Below are 23,024 nucleotides of genomic sequence, written 5' to 3'. Positions count from 1 at the left end.
AGTAAACTTCTCAAAGCTGGTACAAGCGTGACATTTTATCGCAAACGAGAAGAAGAACTGCTTCCATATTTTGCTCCCCACAATGATTTTGTTTATTGCAACAATATAGAAGGGCTTCTTCTAGAAATGGGATTACCACAGTATGATGCAGACGAATGGAGACTTTTCATTGATCATTTTTAAGCTTATAAGTTGGGGGACCAGTTCATATTGTATGAAAGCTCTTTTTTTGACTGTTTCTGAACTCGCCCTGCCCAAGTCCCTTTGAGTCAATCTTTATTTTGGCACTTTGCTATTTCTGTATGTGTCTTCAGAATTTCTATACTCCATTGGAATGTCTATGTGCATATTGTGTGAACTGTAGGCTGTAATTCAGATAATACCTTGTCACTGTCCTATCGACATGTTCGTCAGCATAATGTAGCGTTTGATGTTATTATGGTTGCTCTTTTGCATGCCTATTTATTATTCCAAGGCATGAAATTTTAATAAAGACAACGCAAATTTGTGTGAATATAATATAGAATGCTTGTTTTCTAATTAAAGCTAGATTATTGCAGGTAGGCTAAAACAGTGTTTATTGCATCAGAATTCCTTGTTTTGACAACAGAGGGGGGCAAAAATTGATTTTTTTCAAAAATTAGGGATATTTCATATCTCAAAAACGTGATGTGATAGAGAAAATCTGAGTTCATTTTCGGATTCAGCGCCCCAAAATTAGCTAAAATGAGTTGTAAAAACCCCAACCTGAAATTTTGTGTAGACCAGTGTTATGAATTATGATTGAAATGAAAAAGCAAGCATTTCTATGTTTGTTACCGCTGTTAGTCAAACGACTATTGGAATTCATTGAATTAGACGCAGCAGCTTTGCTTCCAAAAAGTATGTGTTTTATGTAACTTTATTTCCAATTCAGGTATGAAATGGTATTTACTCGTTTATTATTAACATACAAAAAGCGATGGTCATTTATTAACATAAAAACAAAGTTTTGAGCAAAAAGGTTTGTTCTATATAGGCTACTGTAGGCTAAGCATTTTTAGTACTCGAGTTTTGGATTTAGTCTGTGCGCAACTTCATGACTTTGATGTGAAAGATAAATAAACCAATAAATGCCGTTAAAAAAGAAAAAAGCAAGAGGAAATGCCACTCTTGAAACTTGATCTATCCGGCTTACTCCGCCCTGAAATATAAAGGCATAAATAAGGTTACAACAGTACCAAGCAAATGATCGCTTTATCATTGGCTTTCAGATCTTGTCTGACACGAAATGAAATATTAGAACAAAGGTTAGCATCATGTAGTAATTTAAGGTCACGTGCCCACAAAATTGAGTCCCATTCAAATCCACTTTATGAATCATAGCAAACCTTGCAAATTCCATCAAATTTACCAAATTCATATTATTCACTAATGTTGGTAAGTTGGAGCTTGATGGTTTTCAATCAGTACGAACGGCGTTTTCTATGCCACAAAGATATAAAAGCATGTGACGCAACACCATTCAGCATATTTATGAAAACACGGAAGAAATTTCAATAAAGGATTAATTCAACCTTTTTCCGTACAACACTTTGACTTGTATAAAAATCATAACGATTAAACTACCGTTAAACTACCGATTAAACTACTTTTGTGCATAGGTTGACAACACACATAGCCGTAGGGGACTAAAATATTTTAGGGGACTAGAATAAAAATTTGCTCAAATCTGCATTATTTTATTGAAAGTATCCATTTTTACATATTGAAATAGCTATTTGTATTCAGATTAAGAAAATACATTCAGAACTCCAAACAGGGACTCTGTTTCAATGGTCAAGTAAATAAAAATACATTGGCAAACATGCTTTTCATTTTATGAAATAGTTCAACTTGGTGACTTTCTGTTTTTTTTTGTGATGAATTAGCATGAGCCAAAGGCGTTACACAACTGCAGACAGAACACTGTTTTAACCATAGCGACGTATGTACACAGGCCTGGCACAACGTGAAAATCTGCAATCATCACTGGAGGCCAATATATTTTGATTTTTAACTGTGGGCTAAAAATATTTTACATCCCTTTAAAATGATAGTTTTGAGAATGCGAATTGCCAAAGTGTGATCACTCAAACTCAAATCTCTGCAAAACTCCTAGTTTCAAGTTAAAGAAGTGGCAAATATGTTGTTCTTACTGTTGTTGCCAGATGTTCTCCTGATTAAAAGCACAAGTGCCAAAATCTACAGTAGCCTAGTCCATTATTTATATGGCAAAAATAACACAAAAGTACCCATAATCCCTGATGCTTGGCATTAATTTATAGGACCACCTTTACTGACAAAATAATCACACAAATCAACAGATCGTTTCAAAACTACAAGTTCAACGGTCAACTTTGAGAAGCTTAAAAGTAGAAAAAATGTGCTCAAGTTAAAATGCATCACTACAAATGCTGAACCTCATCTCCTTACACTATCAACTTCACACAAAAATTAACCAACACACACTTAAAATGTGCTCAGCTAGCAGACAAACATACTGTATTTTCATACTGAAAGAATAGCTCTGAAATTTCACAGAAACAGCTTTGCAGTATATATTTAAATTACTGAAAATGTGATCAATTGAGAGCAGATTTTTGATGTCATTGGATTGGTTTTTGAACCTTTATCCTCGGACCGACAAAGCCTTGATTGGTTATTTCTGGTAGTTTCGCATACTTGTAGAGGCTCTTGACACAGGGTCGGTTACCGAGATTGGCAGAGTGAAGTTTTCCGATTGTTGAAGTGTTGTTGCCGGTGAATTATTTCATTCACTAGATGCCGCTGAATGGAGAACAGTCCTGAAAGTGCGTTGCTCAAGTGCACACCCCGAGAGTCGAACTTGCGCCGCGTGATCTTGAACCGGGCGCGTAACCACTGAGCTAACGGGGCGGACAACAAACAGAAGATTTTTTTTGTGTTTGTTTTGTTTTTCATATCTTTATCCTGCATTGCGGGAAAGCGGACTTGAGCGCTATGCATCGGTGTACGCCTTCCGACGTACACCTGACCCACGCTGCAGCCGACGGCAATGTCTGTTTCCGGTTGTCTACTCAACTTATGACTTAAATTTGGTATTACCCATTACTCGAAATCGATCACTGGGTAGAGGCAATTATCGTAAAGTTTCCTGCCCTGAGAAACAACAGCAAGTGCGGGTGGCTGGATTATCTTCATTCGAGCAGTTCATATAAGGATTAACAGATTCAAATAATTTCATACTGATGTGTGGTTGCCCAAATTAACATGTTGGTTAGGACAGTTTCATAGGAGGATTAATCAGACTAAGTTAATTTCATGCTTTGCAGCTGCCCAAATCAACATGTTACATTTGTAGGAATAAAAAAAATTAGTGTTGAGTAGGCTAACTGCAAGATGTTCATTTGGTCATTTTCATAAAAAGACTAGCTTAATCAGATTTACATAATTTCTTACTTTCTGGCTCCTCAAATCAACATGTTGATTCGGGTAGTTTCACAGAAGGAATGAATCATATTTGAATAATTATGTATTTTGTATCTTCCCAAATCAATGTGTTACAGTTATATGATGTAATGAATTCTCTTTTGCTAGAAATGTGACGCTCTCAGATTTCTGATACCGAAAGTACTTCAGCTGCATTGCAAGATTCTAATATCATGGAAATTTTTTCCGGTCTCAAACTCGACCACAAAACAATCATATCAAGTTAAACGGTACACTTGTCAACTGTCTCTTGGATAATGGGTATGGGATACCAACAGTCATGTAAGTGAAAACATTGCAAAGCGGTTGAAACTGAAGATTTATAAACAGTCGAACTGTGTTGGCCTTGCTGTAAAAGGCTTCACTTCATTGCTCAAGAACATGTGATTCCTCAATCGAGTTAATAGGAAGAACATACTAAGCCATGTCAATGTCTGTAGCCTAGGCTACTACCAAGGACCAGGGTTGTTGACAGATGTTGCGTTAGGGCAGGATCTCATGCAACGGCATGCAAGCGTCAACACCCATTTTGGAGGAATTTAACCAGCCTTGATCTTGGAGATCTGAAACCTCTAAAAGCCTTATCGCAGCCGATGGGATTGCTATCCGGCAACGACAAAGTCAAGACGACATTCCACCTCCAACCGTATTTTCATTAAACAAGAAAATGCATGTCTCTTAGAAGTTAGGAGAAGGAATTATAGAGCCAAGCTTTTCTTCATGGAGAACACAAATCGTGGTAGCAAACAATCCAAACCAAATAAAACTAGATTAACAAATTTACTCAGTTGGATGGATGTCCTTTACCTGGAATGCAGGATATCATAAATCAAGTTTCACAGTATGACATCTATTCATCGTTATTGAAAAGCGCATATCACCAAATAGACTTGCCAGCAAAATAGACTTAATTGCCACCAAATAGATTTGAAGTAATTTTCTGCACGACCGCTATTTTAATTTTGATTACAGATCAAAAATCTGTAACATTTATGTAGGCTACGACAGCAAAAAGCATAGCAAGATCAAGAATAGCAAAGGTTTGAGCTGGCGCGTGGAGCTTGCTGAGTACGATTACGACATAATTTAGTGTGCGGAAAGTAAAATGCGGCTGATGACATTTTTTCTAGAGCTTATTCCGCAAGCTTAACTGATGAAGCACAGAGTAACATACGTGCATTTTGTTGTCACTATGGAGTGACTCGGTTCAATTAAAAAAATTACCACTTTCTGTGTCGAAAATACGACAAACAATCGCTAACTGCCGCGTCTGCGCTGAGCATAAGCCTAAGTTTTATAAACCTATGCAAGCACACATGATAAAAGCAACACAGCCTTTTGAACGGCTAAATATTGAATTTAAAAAAACCCTGCTGTCGTGCTTTAAAACTAATTACATGTTAACAATCATTCACGAATTTTTTCGGTTTCCCTTTGCATGTCTTAACATGGAAGCTTGAACTGTGATTCGGTGCTTAAACCAATTGTTTACTATCTTTGTTTTACCATCCTATATCCACTAGGACTAAGGCAAAATTTTCTATCTGCAGATTTAGTTCAACCATAGGCATACGAAGCCGAGCAACGTTATCAAGGTTAACATATTCAAGTTTATTATATTTACAGATTTTTTTTTACATTTTATTATTATTATATTTTATTAGTTTAAAACAATGAAAACTATTAATACTACAAAAAGTGCTCAATGCCAAGCAAAAAGGCAAAGCAGAACGAATTAAATCAAATATAGTTATTACTATCTGAAGCCTTTACAAATTGTTTCACCTAACGGATCATCAGAAGGTCTGAAAAAACATGCAAACAGCAGAGAATCGATAATTCTGAAAAGATATTAAATATTACAACTGTAATTAAATCTGCCAAAAAATATCTCTAAACCTGTACTTCCTGAGAAGATATTAAATATTACAACTGTAATTTAATCTGCAAAAAAAACCCTCTAAAGCTGAATTCCTGAAAAGATATTAAATATTATAACCGTAATCCAATCTGCAGAAAAAAAACTTCAGATATACTAAGGACAACCTCCATCCGTTACGACGAAGTTTCAATCAATTTGTCCCAATGGAAACCAAGCAACATGATGGCAACATCTATGACATCACAAAGAAGCAAAATGCGTTTTTGATGATCAGCGCAACCTGTAGTAACCTGAACAAAATGAATAAAAATTGTTTTTAAACCTGTAAAAATTAAATGAAATTTATAACCTGTAAAAATCAAATGAAATTTAATTTTTTCAAAATTATAACCTGTGAAAATCCCAAATAATTGTGATGATGTAACCTGTAGTGACCTGAACAAATGAAATAAAATCTGTTATAAACCTGTAAAAATTAAATGAGATTTATAGCCTGTAAAAACCAATGAAATTTTTTTTAAAAAGCCTGTGAAAATCAAAGGGAATTTATTTTATTTTGAAGTACTTGAGTTTAAATTTGTTTCTATGACGACATTTGCCGAACAGTTCCGAACGCTTGTTCAAAAGGTGGCCACTATCAGCCTTCAAAATAGCCAGCTTTTCAGCCAAACATAGGCCACAATTGTTACGACCACCTCCACTATAAGGCCGAGCACAGCTGTGGATGGACCAAGTTATTTTAGGATCAACACCCTTGTCCTTAAGGTCCCAAACTGCCTTAGATAGTTCGGTGCTGTTTCGTTTAGACCTATCCATAAAGGTACATTTATGGTTGGAAGAACGTTTTTTAAAAGTAGTTTCACAACAACCAATGTAATTAAGAACTTTCGGGCTGTTATCAATGGTGGCTTTGTAAACAACGGCCTTCTGCAAGCATTGCCCATTCAAAGGATAATCTGGCCTCACCCAAAAAATTAACCCTCCTTTCAGCTTGCAGGTTGATAGCAATATTGGTAAGGAATTTTTCAAACTTGTTTCCATACACTTTCCACCCCATCATAGATTGCACAAAATATTCAACCGTAATACTATTAAGCTGAGCTACAGTTGTACTCGGAATGTTGCAAGCGTCATATCCTCCCACAATAAAGCAATATTGCTGGCTGATAATGTACCATCGCAGCCTGGTTGCAATTGTAGGGTGAGGCCAGATTGTCCTTTGAATGGGCAATGCTTGCAGAAGGCCGTTGTTTACAAAGCCACCATTGATAACAGCCCGAAAGTTCTTAATTACATTGGTTGTTGTGAAACTACTTTTAAAAAACGTTTTTCCAACCATAAATGTACCTTTATGGATAGGTCTAAACGAAACAGCACCGAACTATCTAAGGCAGTTTGGGACCTTAAGGACAAGGGTGTTGATCCTAAAATAACTTGGTCCATCCACAGCTGTGCTCGGCCTTATAGTGGAGGTGGTCGTAACAATTGTGGCCTATGTTTGGCTGAAAAGCTTCCCATACAACATTGACATCAAATTCTCCAAGACGCTCTTCATTCTGTGCGTTCATTATTGTGTACATATACAAAATTTACACCAGATGAGTGCATGTTCAATTTTCGACGCCAATCGTCCACTAGTACGGCTTTTCCTCGTCGCTTAATCAACTCAGCCTAGTTTAGTTACGACTTCATGTGAGGCCCAGTAAAAATGATATCGTGGTTGAAAAAGTCGATTTGATTCATGTTACGCCTAATTACGCTCAAGTTCGATTTCAGGCAGAGAAGTCACGGTTTCTCTAAGAGACGTTGCTTCTGTTTCTGCTGGAAATAAAATGCAACATGAACAGAAACTGTACAAAAAGTGTGTTGTTCCAGAAAACGTATCGAAGGAAGTCGTGGACATCGGGAAATATTTTGGTAACTTACGTGTACAATCATCCTCAGCTGATAAAACCAGAACTAAACTGAGAACTCAAATCACACGAAAAGTGAAACTCCAGACAATGTGGTGGAACTGCGCCATTCAAGCAGAGAACGGTACAAACCGGATTGGTTTCAAAGTTCGTAGCAAAATATTACCGTATTACGAATTATTCTGTGATTCGACACTATGCTGATCCATAGCAAAGGGGAGGAAAAATGTAGTGAATTCCCTTTGGTTATTGATGCTTCAGTTTGGCGCCGCATCTAGTGGTGGCAAGGTTTTGTGGGCCCTGGGAAAGAAGTAATATGAAGGCCCCCTACAGCCCGGTATCGACAAATTAAAGTACGCAAACTCAAATAATCATAAATCACAATAACACAAAAAGGAATTGACATGATACAACAACAAACAGCGATGGTAAGCGAGAAAGTTGTATTTCATGCTGTGACATCTTCATTTTTCACATCACTCTGATGCTATGTTGTGCCACCATACCCAGTGCCCTCCGAATCCTACACCACCTGTCTGCAGCACTTACACAAAATGAACCTTTCTAGCTGTTATTGCGACAAACTGTGGAAGCATTGTCCAATGTTTTGCCCACGTTGTGCTCAATTGAAACAACAGCTAGTCCAACCAAGCGGTCTTGGCTCATTGTAGATTAAGGTAATTTTTTATCAACTTTAGTTTAGAACTTTTTTTGTTTTCTTTGAATTTTTGGGCTTCAGACATGTACTTGTAAGGTCGTGTGGTAGACATGGTTACTAAAGAATGCCACCCATTCACAGTTAATAGAATGTATAGTTTCTACCATAAATTCAATCACAAAACAGTAGTAGCTATAAAGTGCAAGTAACGGAGTGTCTGCAACTGAAATTTACAAGCTTAAAAAACAACAATCAAAATATTACAGTCGAGGGACTGACTGGGCCGCCCTAATGACCGATAAGTAGGATTAACATAATTTTTACTGTTTGTAATGTGTTTTAGATATAGTTTACTACTAAACATTTAAATGCTTAAGTTAGTAGTAAACACATTACAAACATTAAACATGATTTTGATCCTACTTGTCAGTAATCTTTAGTAGTTTAATAATTAATTAATGAAGAAAAACACACCTATAAAAGTAAAAAAAGGAAACACTTTCAAACAGGGTTGCCAGGTGCTGGTTGAAAAAACATGCAAAACCGACTCTAAAAAAATAGGGATGCAAACTATAAACTATGGTGAAAAAGTTTAAGTTAGCCTACTGGTTTCTGCTAGCGCTTAATGTAAATTTTATTTATGCATATTTTGGATAATCGCGGGCCCCATAAATTTGCGGGCCCTGGGCGGTCGCCCAGTTTGCCCACCCCAAAGGCCACTACTGCGGCCCGCATCCACCTCAGGTAACGGCGCACTGCAAACGCTATTTGTGTTCTTTGAGTTCTCTTATTTTACAACGCATAGTTGCTGAAAGTGACCGGTGTTTGAGTAAGTGACTTTTGTGTTTAGAATAGTACGTTTACAGTTGTTTTAACCATTGATTTGCTTGGTATAGTTTTGTTCATATTTTTAGTTTGGTAAACTTTGTAGTAATTTTTTGTTATGTAGGCCTAGTTTATAAAACATGAATAAACAAAATTAGTTTTGGGCAATATTGCATCATGTTGATTTGAATAGTTTCAAAACAGGATTATTCAAATTCAAATGATTTGATATTTTGTTGATGCCCAAATTCACATGTTGATTTCGGCAGTGCACACTGCACAACAACGGGAACGCTAGCTAAATTTACCAGATAAGCATCTTATTTCATCAAAAATCATATCGACTATTGTAGCTGTAATGCAATAGACCAGTGCTCCGCAACATTTATTTACTCACATCACACTGAAAAACTTTTGAAAACTCTGCGGCACAATTCGGTCGACACATTTTCAAACTGTAAAAAAAAACTATAGGCTAATTTATTTTAATGAGATATTTGCGCTTGTTTCAATGAGCCCAGTCGCTGTATGTTCGTCTCAATATTGGAAAGAACAACTCGAAGTTCACCATCAATTTCTTGCAGGATATTTTATCGTTTTTGATCAATACCAAAGTAGAAAAACTTTGTTCAAACAAATAAGTGGTGAAAAACTGGAGCAGAATTTTAATAGTAGCCTGTGAAATATGATTGTATTCTTCTTCAATAGAAATCGAAACCTCATCAAGTGGAACATCGCTGAATTTTAATCTCAAAGTTCTGTCATTTCGTAGTTTAAGAAAGTTTTCTCTAACAGGCAAGTCAAGTCTTGCGTTGATATTTCTCCAGCATTAGCCGCAAAAGGATTTCGGATCCAATCGTATTGTTCCGCGTTAATTGTGAAACAGTAATGGTCACATTTCTCATGGAGCAAAGTTAAGTGCTCTTTGGCCAAATCAAACAAAAATTCTTTATCAATAGGCTGCTATTTAGGTTGCTTCTGAGAAACATTTTCAGTGACTCCCTTCTTAACTCGTTTTTCCAAAGTATGATTTTCTTTAAATCCTCTTATCTTGTCAGAACATGTCAGTGTGTTTCACCTTTGCCTTGCATTTTGATATTGAGTTCATTCAAGTGTTCAAATGTGTCGGCCATGTATGCAAGTTTGGCAACCCAATGATTATCTCCAAGATGTTTGTACAAATCATGGTTGTTCTGATTTTAATAAGAATTGACTTATTTCATGCCGTAGCTCGAAAAGTCTTGCGAGAACTTTTCCCTGAGAAAGCCAACGCACAGAAGTGTAAAATAGCAGTAAGTGATGTTCTCAGTAGTGCACCCACAAAAAAAATTAGGGGGGGGGCTAATTCAGAAATGTTAGCCCAGTGATTTGCGACAATAGTGACAGTGGAAATATGCCTATGCCCATTCTTTCGATTATTATTTAAAGGCACTCACGGCCCACAACCCACCGGTTGCCAATACCTGTGTCAGGATTCCAGTGGAGCGTTTAAGCTCCTTAGGAAAAATATTTGATTTTAGCAATGAAAATAAACCATTTTATAGGCTCCTAATAAGGGCCATATAACCTACATTACTTTGCTAAACTGCACGTTTTCACTTTCCTGAATTTCTAATGGAATAAATCAAAACTTTTTATCCCCCATCATTATATTTTACATTTATACAATGCCTTGTGTAAAAATTAAATTTGGTGTAAGAATGCAAAACCAAAAGAATTCTTAAACAGACGAAAAGAAACAGGTTGTAACATAACTCCAGAAGGAAAACAAAACTCACCAGCCAACGAGCTACAATTTCATGCCAAGCCGTCTTTGATGTTTCTGAAGTTAATTTAAAATTTCTGTTGGTGATTTTAGAATTTCCCAATGAATGCTCAACATTGCCAATCTATTTAGCCTTTCTTCTCTCATGCTACTTTGCAGATATAAGTTCGGTTTTGGTTTTGAATCTTTATTCTCGGACTGACAAAGCCTTGATAGGCTATTCCTGGTAGTTTCGCATACTTGTAGAGGTTGTTGACGCAGGGCCGGTTACCGAGATTGACAGAGTGAAGTTTTTCCGATTGTTGAAGTATTGTTGCCGAGGAATTATTCCATTCACTAGGTGCCATTGAATGGAGAGCAGTCCTGAAGTGCGTTGCTCAAGCGCACATCCCAAGAGTCGAACCAGCGCCGCGTGATTTTGAGCCGGCGCGTAACCACTGAGTTAACGTGGCGGACAGCAAATAGCTTTTGATCCTCTTCAGTGTTGAAAACAAACGTTTGCTTGTACAAGTGGTAACTAGCAAGGTAACAAATATTTTTAACAATTTGTAAATATTACAGTTGGTGTCTGAATCGCATAGCAATATTGCTTCAATTGCCGGTGTCGGTTGAGGTACGTCATTAGCATTAGCTACTGCGATCTACGGCGAAACTGTTCGAGTGTTCGTTCCAAAGCGTCAATTCATTTTGTAACAAAGAATCAGAATCCAACTCCTAATCTTCGCAATAAAATTCACACAAATTTTAGAAAAATTGCCTATCTAGGTTTATCAACTGACGTCCAGTGGGAAGTAACAGAAAAATCGCCTCAAGTATGTTCATCATCATCATTGCTTTAAAAAACGGGTGTTGAGTTCGGAGATGAAATCGTAGATGAATGGAATGAATATAGGCCTAGATATTCGGTAATAATCTTCAGGCGTTTCTGCAACAACATTGTTCCGATGAATTTGATGTTCAGCAATTCTGCTCAGTGCAACGCTGTCTTGAAACAAATCAGAAGTAATTTTTGCACCTAATCAAAAAACAAAGAGCCCAAAATATAGATACCAAACTCATGTTCAGCAAACAAACGTTTTGAAAACTATACTGTCTTCATCTTCAGTGTTATAAATGTAAGCAATTCCTGATGCCGTTTAGGTTTAAATTAAATTGCGGCTGACGTCACAAATTTAAACCTAAGCGGCATCAGGGATTGCTTACATTTACACTAATTACATTTACACTAATTTAAACCTAAGCGGCATCAGGGATTGCTGACATTTATAACACTGAAGATAAAGACAGTATAGTTTTCGAAACGTTTGTTTGCTGAACATGAGTATCTACATTTTGGGCTCTTTATTTTTTGATTAGATTAACCAGGCGTTTCAACCATTTTGCTCCTAAGTTTTTGCACCTTTTGTGTAAATTGCGTTGAGCTTTTCGACAGCATCCAGCCTCACGTCATTTAAAACTTTCTCAAGAGCTTCACGTGTGTAATTGCACTCCATATCCAATTGTTTACTTTGTAGTTGCTTAGGCTAATAAGTGGCAAACTGAACGAAAATATTTCGTTCGATATCACAAGAGAAAATACGAAGTCCGGTTTAAATATTCTGCACAGTAGTAATTTAACATCAGAAGAGAACTCTTTATCACTCCACAGCGATATTTCATGAAGGGCTGGAACAACAGCATAAAATAACTCTATCACTATCATTACCGCATCATGTCGGGCAAACTTCATTTTTGGTGGCGGGTTTGGGGAGAGATTGACCCCCCTTAGCCCCATGCTGGGTGTGCTACAAGTTACGGGCCCCTAAAATCATTCCGGACCGGGGTCCAAAAGTACCCCCTTAACCTCTTTGTTAATGTGACTGACTGTGTTGTCCAACCCTATCTATGTTGTCCAATCCAGCGATATTTTATGAAGGGCTGGGACAACAGCATAAAATAACTCTATCACTATCATTACCGCATCATGTGAGCAAACTTTATTTTTGGTGGCGGGTTTGGAGGGGGCTTGAGCCCCTTAGCCCTATGATGGGTGGCGCTACAGGATGTTCTGATCCTATTTTTTCGCATAGCAATGAAAAAATTCTTGAATTTAAAGCTCTTGCTTTAATAAAGTTAACAATTTGGATACAGTCGTTCATTGTTTATATCAGCTCCGTTGGCAATTTTTTGATCATCAAGGCTTCCCTGTGTAAGCAGCAATGCGTAAGCGTAAGTTGAATGGCTGGATTTTGACGTTTTACCCATGCAGCAAAACCTTTTCCTTCGCCCACCACTGCTGAAGCACCATCTGTGCAAACGTTGGTGCAGTTATTCCAAGCGATACCATGGGCTATGAAAAACTCGTTGGTCACTCTAAAATTTCCTGGCCAGTCGTTCGTTCTGGAAGTTCTTTGCAAAATATAGATTATGTTCGTTTGTTATGGAGTCGCCATTGACAAAACGTACTACACTTAACAGCTGTGCTTTTAATATTACGAAAATATTACGAATTTTTTTATTAAACACTGCTGACTGACAATTCCAAATGACCTAGCCTGACTTCTAAAAACACGCTAACCAGCCTTTTTTAAAACTAGGGCAGCCTTCTCATTGCGAAAACTTCAATTGTGGGGCAAAAACCTCATAAATGCACTGTGGGAAGTCTAGCTAAAGTTTGAGTTGTCTTGCAGTGGTAAATCGCGAAATTTTAACACAAAAAAACTCCTTTCTTTTCAAAAAGTATGTTCTGATGATAGTTGTCTCGCGGTACACCTAGCATCGCCTCGCGGCACACCGGTTGCGGAGCACTGCAATCAGTGCTGTGTTAAACCCTTTGTGGGCCCCGGGTCCAGAATAATTTTGGGCCCTCTATCGTCAAGCAGACCTATAGTATTGTGTATACTTTCACTGCACTGATATGGAAATGTGGTTCACTTCAATAGACTTTCTCACCAGTTTAGAAAACAACACAAGTGTAAGTAACCGCAAACACAGGTCTATCATTTCTTAGCTACACCTTTGCTCGAAATGAAAGCCAAAAGTGTTAACAAATTCTAATAAAAAAAAAATACTGGCAATGGAGTATAGTCACGACGCGGTAATACCACCGTACCGCGCAGAATTTTGACTGTTTGAACTTTGCGTCGCGGTACCGGGATAAAATCTGAGGATAAAACCAAAACTGAAGAAATTATTAATTTTCATTCAGATTTGGTCATCTGGTAACATTATTGTTTTTCACCATTTTTATGGTTTATCTGGCAACACTACTTGTTCAGTCAACCAAGGTAAAGTTTTATGATTGTGATTGTAAATTTTAACGTGTAAAGTAAAACCAAAACAGTGTCAAGAGTATTGAGAATCAGGTGTTTAATTATTTTTATTTAACATTATTTCATTCCAAGGCAAAGCTTTCATTATTTTATGCAGGCATACAAGTTAATTAAAGTTTTTAGGGTATGGTAGCTTTGGTTAGTGTCAAGAATAAACACTTAAACACAGGTCACTTGTGAAAGAATGATTTTTATTTTGGATCAAAGCAATTTCAGTGGGCTATCATACAACATGTGATATGCCAGGCCTATAAGGTATTTGAAAATAAGAGAAATTTCATGTGCATATATTCAGAAAAAGTATATACAGAAGAACGTTTCTGCTAAAAGTATCCAGCATTGAATAAAAAGCAACTCAGATGAGCTATAAAAGGTGGATAACAAGTGGTGCAAGTTCCTCAATTGCCTAAATAGACCCTAAATTTTTTTCCAAAATTTGTTTTTGTTTAATAGATTCCTTTGCATTTGATGTGCACTTGCACAAGTGCACTCTTATTCTTCATGGAGTAGACTGCAGAGGCAGTATGACATTTCGAGATGTTTTGCGTTGTAGTGTACGGGAAGACATGTGCAGTGCGGCAGCGGACAGTTTTTTTTTGCTCGTGATATCACTAGTCAAGGATATTTATAATTACGGTATTGTAAATGTTAAAAATGAAATGATAAATCATAAAATAAATTGAATATATAGGTATGTGAATTCACAAAGGGCCCAACTCCATTTCTTTTTCAATTCACTTTTGTGCTTTCCGATTTCTTTCAATCAAAAGAAATTGAATACCGGTGTAACGGTCCAGGAGTTACTGCAGTCTGAAAGTTACCGTAACTTCTGGACCGCGTATACGCAGTCTGAAAGTTACTGCCAGTCCAGAAGTTACTAAAACAGGGTTTTCAGATTTGACGCTTGCAGCAGATTTGTATAAATGATTTCAATATTGGAAACATGTTGAACTTGAATTAAGACTTATCCACCATTGCATCTTAACAACATGATTTACAGCAGAAACGTAATTGGGAATGAAGCGAAAATAAGATGAAAGTTAAAAGATGAGTTTTGTACCAGAAGTTGTTGATGTTTTGGTATGAAATTTTAATTTGTAACCTAACAATTTACGTAGGCTATCATTTTAACCTGATTTGTTTGTATTATACCATTTGAAGTTGTGTCCGTGCCTTACGTGCGTTGGCAAATAAATTTGCATGGGGAGGTGATTGACTAGATGACCACTTAGCCTATTGTCTTTTACTGTCATCCTGATTGTGCTATGATGCAACCTACGCTTCACAAGTGTTATGAGTGTTTTATTGACTCGTTGTACGCTATATGGCTCTGTTGAAACAAATAATTTAATTGATCATCGCTCCAAACATTTTAAAGTTTGAATCGTGGCTATACATGAATCGGTGGCATTTAATAAGCTACAGGCCTTAATATATCGTGCAAAGTTTGCATTTGAAGACTGACTTGTTAGCCGCTGGTCTTGAGTTGTAGCCTAATTGATGAACATAGTCTTTGACTATATTTTATGTATTTCATGAAAGTTAAAACCAAAGTTTTCCAGTGAATGAAGCTCTGAGCCTATTTTTGGTCTGGTTTCTCATAACTACCGTTTTGAAGAAATATAAAGTAACTTAGGCTACATGTAGGCCAACCGGTAGTCAAAACGCCATAAACCTTCAGTGAGTAGGCTATCACAGTCTCACACGAGGGGAAGGCTTTAGGTTTTACGAAAGTTTTGAACACTTTGAGATTCCAATGAATTTCCGTTGGACTCCCATCGAAAACACGTGGCACGAAACTTAAGTCTAGAATTATGGTTTCGTGGTGAGAATATTTATCCTTGGGATTCATCTTTCGCATACTTGCAGAGGGTTTAATCTACTGACCAAGTAAAGTTTCAGTCCATTTACAAGTTTTCCCAAAAGAATTTCGAAAAAGCACACCCACTTACAATAGCAGTAACTTTTGGACTGCTTCTGCGGCGTTGCAGTCTGGAAGTTACTGTCAGTCCAAAAGTTACCAGCGGTGCCCGGCGTTTTCACAAGCGATAGAAAAGCGAAAATTGTTTCAACTAAGTGTAATGAATTCATTGCTCTCAAACTAATGCAAGCTTTTCAGTTAACATTACAAAATACTTATAATTATTAATCTGACCTTTTGAGAGGTTAAAAATTTAATAATTTTTTAAAACAAAATTAAATAAAATTTAAATGAAATATTTGGCAACTCTTGTAACTTTTGGCATGCAGTAACTCTTGGACTGCTACACCGGTAAGTGAATTAAAAAAGGGCCCTCTAGTATTTTTTTTCATTTCACTATTTCACTATCCAATTTCATTCAATGTATTGTAAATTATACTAAAAAAACAGCCAAATTTTTCAAACATATCGGTAAACACATAAAAATACCCTATCAATATTTCCATTGATTTTGAAATGGGCCCAACTACATCTATTACACTTCAGCTTCTAAATAGTTTCTTCACAGAATCTTCACCGAGTGAACTTATTAGGTATGATGCTTCTTACCAGTAAGCATAAAATCATTATCGAAGTTTCACCACAAAAGTAAATGACCAAAATAATTAAAACGGTTGTGCAAAAACACTTTGTGGCAACTGGGCCTTTCTTGAATTCAATATTCAATTGCATCCCACATGTTATATATATGCAGAGATGGGCGTGATCTTGATCTTGAAGATCACAAGTGATCTTGATCTTCAAGATCACTTTTTTTTTGGTGATCTTGATCTTGATCTAAGATCACTTTTTTTTGTGTGATCTTGATCTTGAAGAACAATAAGATCAAGATCACTTTAAAATTAAAGTTTACTTCCTAGATAGAGGCATTTTTTTAAAACTTGTACTGTACAAAGTAGTTAGTGGCGACTACTAACATTAAGCCACTGCTAATCTGGTATGTGTCGAACAAAAGACGATTTAAAATCTCCATCTAATCTGGTCAGTGTTGCCATTTCAAAATTGAAAACGTTTTCGGTGTTGGTGATAATAAATAAGTCAACTTCCGTGTACTTTATGTTGACGTATAATAAAAAATGATGTAACTTTGTTCACAATTTCCATGTGTGAATTTTAAAGAAATGTTTGCTTTCTTTGACCCAATTTTAGATGTTTCAAAAGTGTAGAATGGCGGTGTTAAAAAATCTGGACTCTAGCCGACTTTGGTCATGTAAAGTGGTTTATTGCAGCAAATCAACCAGACCAAGACTTGTTTACGGTCTGAGTATGGAGCGGTTTGTTTGACCGCAAACCTCTGGAACTTTTTTGATAGCAGACAACAGTATCAAGGTTGCCAGATGGGTAAATGGTGCAATAAACATTGACATAACACAGTGAAAGTTAAAACAACTTAGTAACACGAATAAAAACTCCAACATAAACCAGACAAAAATTTGGTAAAAAATGATGCAGTTAAACTTTATTATTATTTATTTATTATAAATAAAAAGCATAAAACTAATTGCTTTTTCAGTAGGCTACTATTGTAATTAACCTCGGCCTTGGGGTGACGTTGCGATTCTACGCAAACTACGTCAACAATTGATAGGCCTAATAGCAACAGTCACTAACTCATTACAATTCTTAGGCCAGCGATCGAGTAGTTAAAAGTAAAAGTTAGCAATACCAACTATACCTTTACCCGGGTTGCTTATATACAGTATAGTAACTATTTTTTGCAACATCATTGACCAAAAACTTCATTTTTTTTCAAGTACACAAAAAGTGATCTTGAAAGTGATCTTGATCTTCAAGATCACGATCTTGATCTTGATCTTCAAGATCACTTAGTTTGGTGATCTTGATCTTGATCTTCAAGATCACCTATTCTTGGTGATCTTGATCTTGATCTTCAAGATCACCAATACTGGCGATCTTGCCCATCTCTGTATATATGTTAAATATATTTCTGCAGATCATGTTACCGGAACTAATGTTATCGCATTTTAACTTTCTTTTAAGATAGTAATGGTGTTTTTAGAGATGTTTCAGTGTAGTAAGAGCCCAAATTTGAGATGTTTTAGCATAATAAGACCTAAATCATCTTTATAATGGACAAGTACACGCAGTAAACTTTAGAAAATCAAAAAAAACTTCACTGAAACACAAATGTCTGTTATTTGTGGGCCCCCTGAGATGGTGGGCCCGGGGGCCGGGCCCCCTTGGCCCTCCCCTTAACACAGCACTGACTGCAATAGACTACAGTGACTGTTACATCGTATTTGTCCGCCCTCTTTTTTATGTGTTGAATTAGTGGCAACTCGTGCTGTGTTACCCCAAGGTGTGATGGTTACGTCATAATCACATCTGAGTTCGTTGCTACGTTTCTTTGTTTGAGTTTGATGCAGTGCATGCAAAGATCAGTTTAGCGTTTTTACAGCAACTAGTTAGCGACTGATAGTCGGTCGGCAGCAGTGGCCGGGTGGTTAGCGCGTTGGGCTCGCAGTCGAGAGCCTGCATGTTCGACTCCAGCCACCCGCACTTGCTGTTGTTTCTCTGGGCAAGAAACTTTACGATAATTGCCTCTACCCAGTGATCGATTTCGAGTAATGGGTAATACCAAATTTAAGTCATAAGTAGAGTAGACAACCGGAAACAGACATTGCAGTCGGCTGCAGCGTGGGTCACGTGTAGGCTACGTCGGAAGGCGTACACCGATGCATAGCGCTCAAGTCCGCTTTCCCGCAATGCAGGATAAAGATATGAAAAAAAAACAAACAATTTGAGCTGATGACGGTGCTGCTGTTTTTTAGTTGGATCAGAATAAGTGCGTTACTGTGTTAAAAGTCTGCGCAGCTATTCATCTGTCGTCGGCCTATGTAGCTTAATCATCACAGCTCACCGTAAGCTTAATATTCTACTGCGACCTTTACTGATAGGTTATGTGAATTTAGTGCCGATGGCTTAGTAGTGTAATCAGAACCTAGTCCTGATTCCCCGATGCTTGGATCAAGCATGGGACTCACCTATGTGAATTTAATAGCCTAGGCTACTATGTTACTGTTTATAATTTTGTTCAGTCTAGATCTACAATGGTTGAATTCAATTGTTGGGTTTCTCTCTGTGTTGTATCCGTGAGTCACAAAATAGTCTGTAAAAAATGAGGATCTGAGGTACATGTACTCTGTCCAAATAAGGCCCGTGCCTAAATAAGGCCCACCCTTTCATATCCGGAAAACCAAAGCAAGCAAGGAACAGCTGTTATAATCTAATTGGCTGCGATAATCATGTGAATGAACAGAAAAGTAATTTGGTTTCCTAAAAGAAACCACATGCCAGCAGAGTTAGTTGTAAATTTCTGATAGCTATCTTGCAGGAGTAAAATTTTGTTCAGTACTTAATCTATCGGCGTGTTTTCGTAAGTGGTGTTTGTTTTCTACCTTTGTTAGAGTTTCAGGATATGCTAAAGGGTCTAAAATTTCAACCTTTCTCGGATAGTGTATTTAGGTAGTTTACGTTTAACCGATTGTGAAGAGTTGCCCTAACAAGGCCATCAAAATCAGCCATTGGCCTTATTGGGGCAGGTACCCTTGGCATTCAATTGTGGGCTTGTTAGGGCTGTTAGGAGAAAGATAGTGCAGTTGATACTCCCTTACTGTCAGAAAACAAGCACAACCTCAGCACAAAACACCACCGCCATGTAGTTAGGACACAAAATAACTTATCTGTTTCCTGTTTTGCGAAAATTGGGTTTTGCTTTTATTAGGATTTGGAATTTTTCCATTTGATAACCAGGCTACTGCTGACCATATCTTTGCTCCAAGTGATGTCACCAACATTATTGACCATACAGTCGGTGACCAATCTCAGCTGCCATGACCGAGTTATGACATGTTTTCACAGCCACCAACAAGTTGTGGGATGTCTCCACAACCGTCAACAAGTCATGAGTTGTCTCCACAAATATCAACAAGTTATGGGATGTCTCCACAATCGGTAACAAGTCATGAGATGTCTCCACAAATATCAACAAGTCATGAGATGTCTCCACAAATATAAGCAAGTCATGGGATCTCTCCTCAAACATCAACAAGTCATGAGATCTCAACACAGTTCCCCATATCAACACCATGTCAAAGCATTATGGCTACACCGTCAGCAAATACCTCTAGCAAGAAGCGTGGGCAAAGAAAAAGGAGATTAAAATTATCGAGCAACAACTGTATCGAAGTCTCTGTTTGACACGTATGGAAAAGGGAGAGAAAAGGCAATACGAAAGGGGAAAATAGTAAATATGCAAAGACGTCCAAGTATAGGAGATTGGTGTTGCCCAGTATGTTTAGAAAATGCAGTCTCCGACATGAGGTAACGTAAAAATTTCAAAATATGGTAGGCAACCATGAAGACTGTGTTAGTTTAACAAAAGATGATGATGAATTTGTATGCCCTGATTGTGATATGGAAATGTTTTATTGTTGAAAAATAATTTATTTAAAGAAATTTATTTGAACTTGTGATTAAAAAAAAACCTTGTTTGCACGAACTTACGATTGATTGGAAAAGAACTTACTTGAACTCACTACGTGAAGTCTAACATTTCTTTTTGTAATAAACTATGGCAACTAAATTGTTTTTGGGATTTTTCACTGTTTTGATGTGGTGTATTGTTTTTTTCCGCAATTTATGGTTCAAAAAATTGAGTTTAGAAAGCTGGCCTTATTAAGGCAATGGTGTCCTTTTAAGGCCCACTCAGAAGTAATTAGCAAATCAACTATAATTATAAAACTGTGGTCAACATGTTATTAAAATTATTCTAAAGAAGTGCTTTAGATGCTAAAACACAATAAAACACACATTGTGAAGATTGGTACCTGCTTTTTTCATTTTGGTACCTGCTTTTTTCATTTCATGATCAATTTGCAACAACACCAAAAAGACGGGCTTTATTAGGGTTCGTTATTATAATTCGTTATCTATAATTCCGCATTAGGCCTAATTCGTAAGTTCTGTGTGTTAATCGTTTGTTGATGCTGTGTTGTCACCAGTGATGGGCATTATCGGCGATAATTTACCAGCGATAATTATCGGCGATAATTTACCAGCGATAATTATCGGTGATAAATTTTTATCGCTTATCGTTATCGCTCAATTATTTTTTCAGTTATCGTTTATCGTTATCGCCAAAGGCAATATTTGATTATCGCCGACAATCGCCGATAAAATTTTATTTCGGATCAACACACAAGTGGAAGGACCATGAAAAGTAATATTTTTACTAGCTACCTAGTTAATGACACTAAAATTGAAACCAGTTCTTTTTCAGTGTAGTTGTCAGGGGAGGGGGGCACTCCCCCCTGCAGCGACGGCCCTGACAACACAATAATTTTTAGAGTTGCAAATTGCAACGCAATGAAATGCATGCAACAATTCTCTTGTTGTTTTGCTGCAATCGGCAATCGCAAGTAAATTTTACAATTAAAATGTAAGCGCACAGGCGGAACAGCTTCCTTTGAAGCAAAGCGAAAGAAATTGGCAAGTGGTTTGACGAGCAGTGGCGTAGCCAGAAAAAAATGGGGGGGGAGCAAACATTTGATGAATTGAAGAGAACAACAAAATGTTTGATTTAAGCCATCGCCACTTGATGTGCAGTGACGTATCCTGGTGGGTTGAGCAAGGGAAGCGATAAAGCTGATGGGAGGTTAGAGCGTGCCTAAGGCACGTGTATTCTAGGAGGTCCGGGGGTATGTTCCCCCAGAAATTTTTTGAAAAATTACACTCAAATAATGGATTACAGCGCTTTCTAGAAACACTTTTAGGGTAATATTTGTATGAAATTTATTAGCAGATAAACAGCTATTAACTTATTAAAGGTAGCTCTTACACACGAACGGGCAAAACTGCGGCTAAAATTAGAGAACACCAAAAATTCAGTTACCGTACACAAAAACTCAATAACTACCCAAAAACCCAACAGAGTAAGCCATTCTGAAATTGCTTCCACAAATTAGTTCAAAGAAACGTAAATCGCGTAAATTTTACGCGATTTACGATTTGCAAAATTTATTGGTGTCTTTCTGTGTGTCTAAAACAAATCCTTGGAGGTGTTATTAGCCAGATATCTTGGAAAACGTAATAAATTTCTACAAATTTTATTACATTTTTAACAAAGGGCTCAATTTCGGAATCTTGGCTACGCCTATAAATACGAGGCCGCTTTCAAGTAAGCATTCCAGCAGAAAGAGAACTCTGATTGCAGCATCTTGCATTTTACCGCACTTTTCAAGATCAAGACTCTGGAGAGTGGTATTTTATTGCATAACCTAGGCTTAGATTAGGGGCGTAGCAAGTTAAAAGTTGTTCCTGTTTAAAGGTAAAGAAAATTATCCATACAGTAAGTATAAAGTAGATAGGCTATGTATGACCGTCGAGAAAAGATGCAAGAACAATACAGTAGGCCTATAGTTCAGTGCTCTCGCCAGAGCGAAAAGCAGGGAGGGGTGAGCACCTGCCCAAATTGAGAGAGCCCCAAAATCTTAACCTAATGAACAATTCATAAAAAAGCCGATCACATAATAAACGCCATAAGTTTTCGTGGGGCACCCATATTATGAATGCTGAATGGTAATTTTGCAAATCAGATTCAACAAATAACTAATCAACATAATAAGAAATCGGTTTATAAGGAGAGGCCACAGAGACAAAAACGTAACAAATAATAGCGTAGTGAATTTGAATGAAAAATCATTTAAAATTTAGACAGAGAACTGGGGAAGTGCTGCAAACTCACTCAGTGGAATCCGAGGATTGTAAGCTCAAGGAGTTTATCAGAGAGTTTTTAGCATTAAATGGCTAATTTTAACATTGAAAAATTCAATATTGTTGTTCCGATATAAATTTCGTTTGATTTTGCGTTTTTTGGAATTTTTTCAATTATTGCTGACTTTGATGTAAACAGCCCTTTAAGCAGAAAGCAAAATACAAAGTTTGGAATTTTTTATGGTATTTTCATTTGATTTAATTATTTTTCCTACTGCACGTAAGCAGCAGTGTAACTCAATTGATAAAAGCACCCAACTGGTATCTGACGGTATAATTATAAGTACGGCGGTTACCTCAGTGGTTTGATGCTGGATCAAGAGGTTGAAGATTCGATACCCACTGCCGCTGTCTCTCAACCCAAGATATCGGGGATTGCTTTGAGGCAAAAAAGAAGGCCGGCGC

The 23,024-nt window shown here is 37.1% G+C and overlaps 1 protein-coding gene across 1 annotated transcript in view; it reads right to left on the bottom strand.

The window, feature by feature from the left end:
* Positions 1–1,039: 1,039 nt before the first annotated feature.
* Positions 1,040–23,024, bottom strand: part of LOC145773775 (gamma-aminobutyric acid receptor subunit alpha-6-like) — a 197,991-nt gene continuing 176,006 nt past the window's right edge. The window contains exon 13 of the mRNA XM_082584905.1: positions 1,040–1,183. Coding sequence (XP_082441031.1) covers positions 1,040–1,183 — 144 coding nt within the window. The remainder of the gene's footprint in view (positions 1,184–23,024) is intronic.

Source organism: Aplidium turbinatum, chromosome 7 (genome assembly GCF_918807975.1).
Source record: "Aplidium turbinatum chromosome 7, kaAplTurb1.1, whole genome shotgun sequence".
NCBI lineage: Eukaryota > Metazoa > Chordata > Ascidiacea > Aplousobranchia > Polyclinidae > Aplidium > Aplidium turbinatum.
The sequence above is the reverse complement of the archived record's forward strand: the minus strand, read 5'-3'. Positions and strand labels throughout refer to the sequence as shown.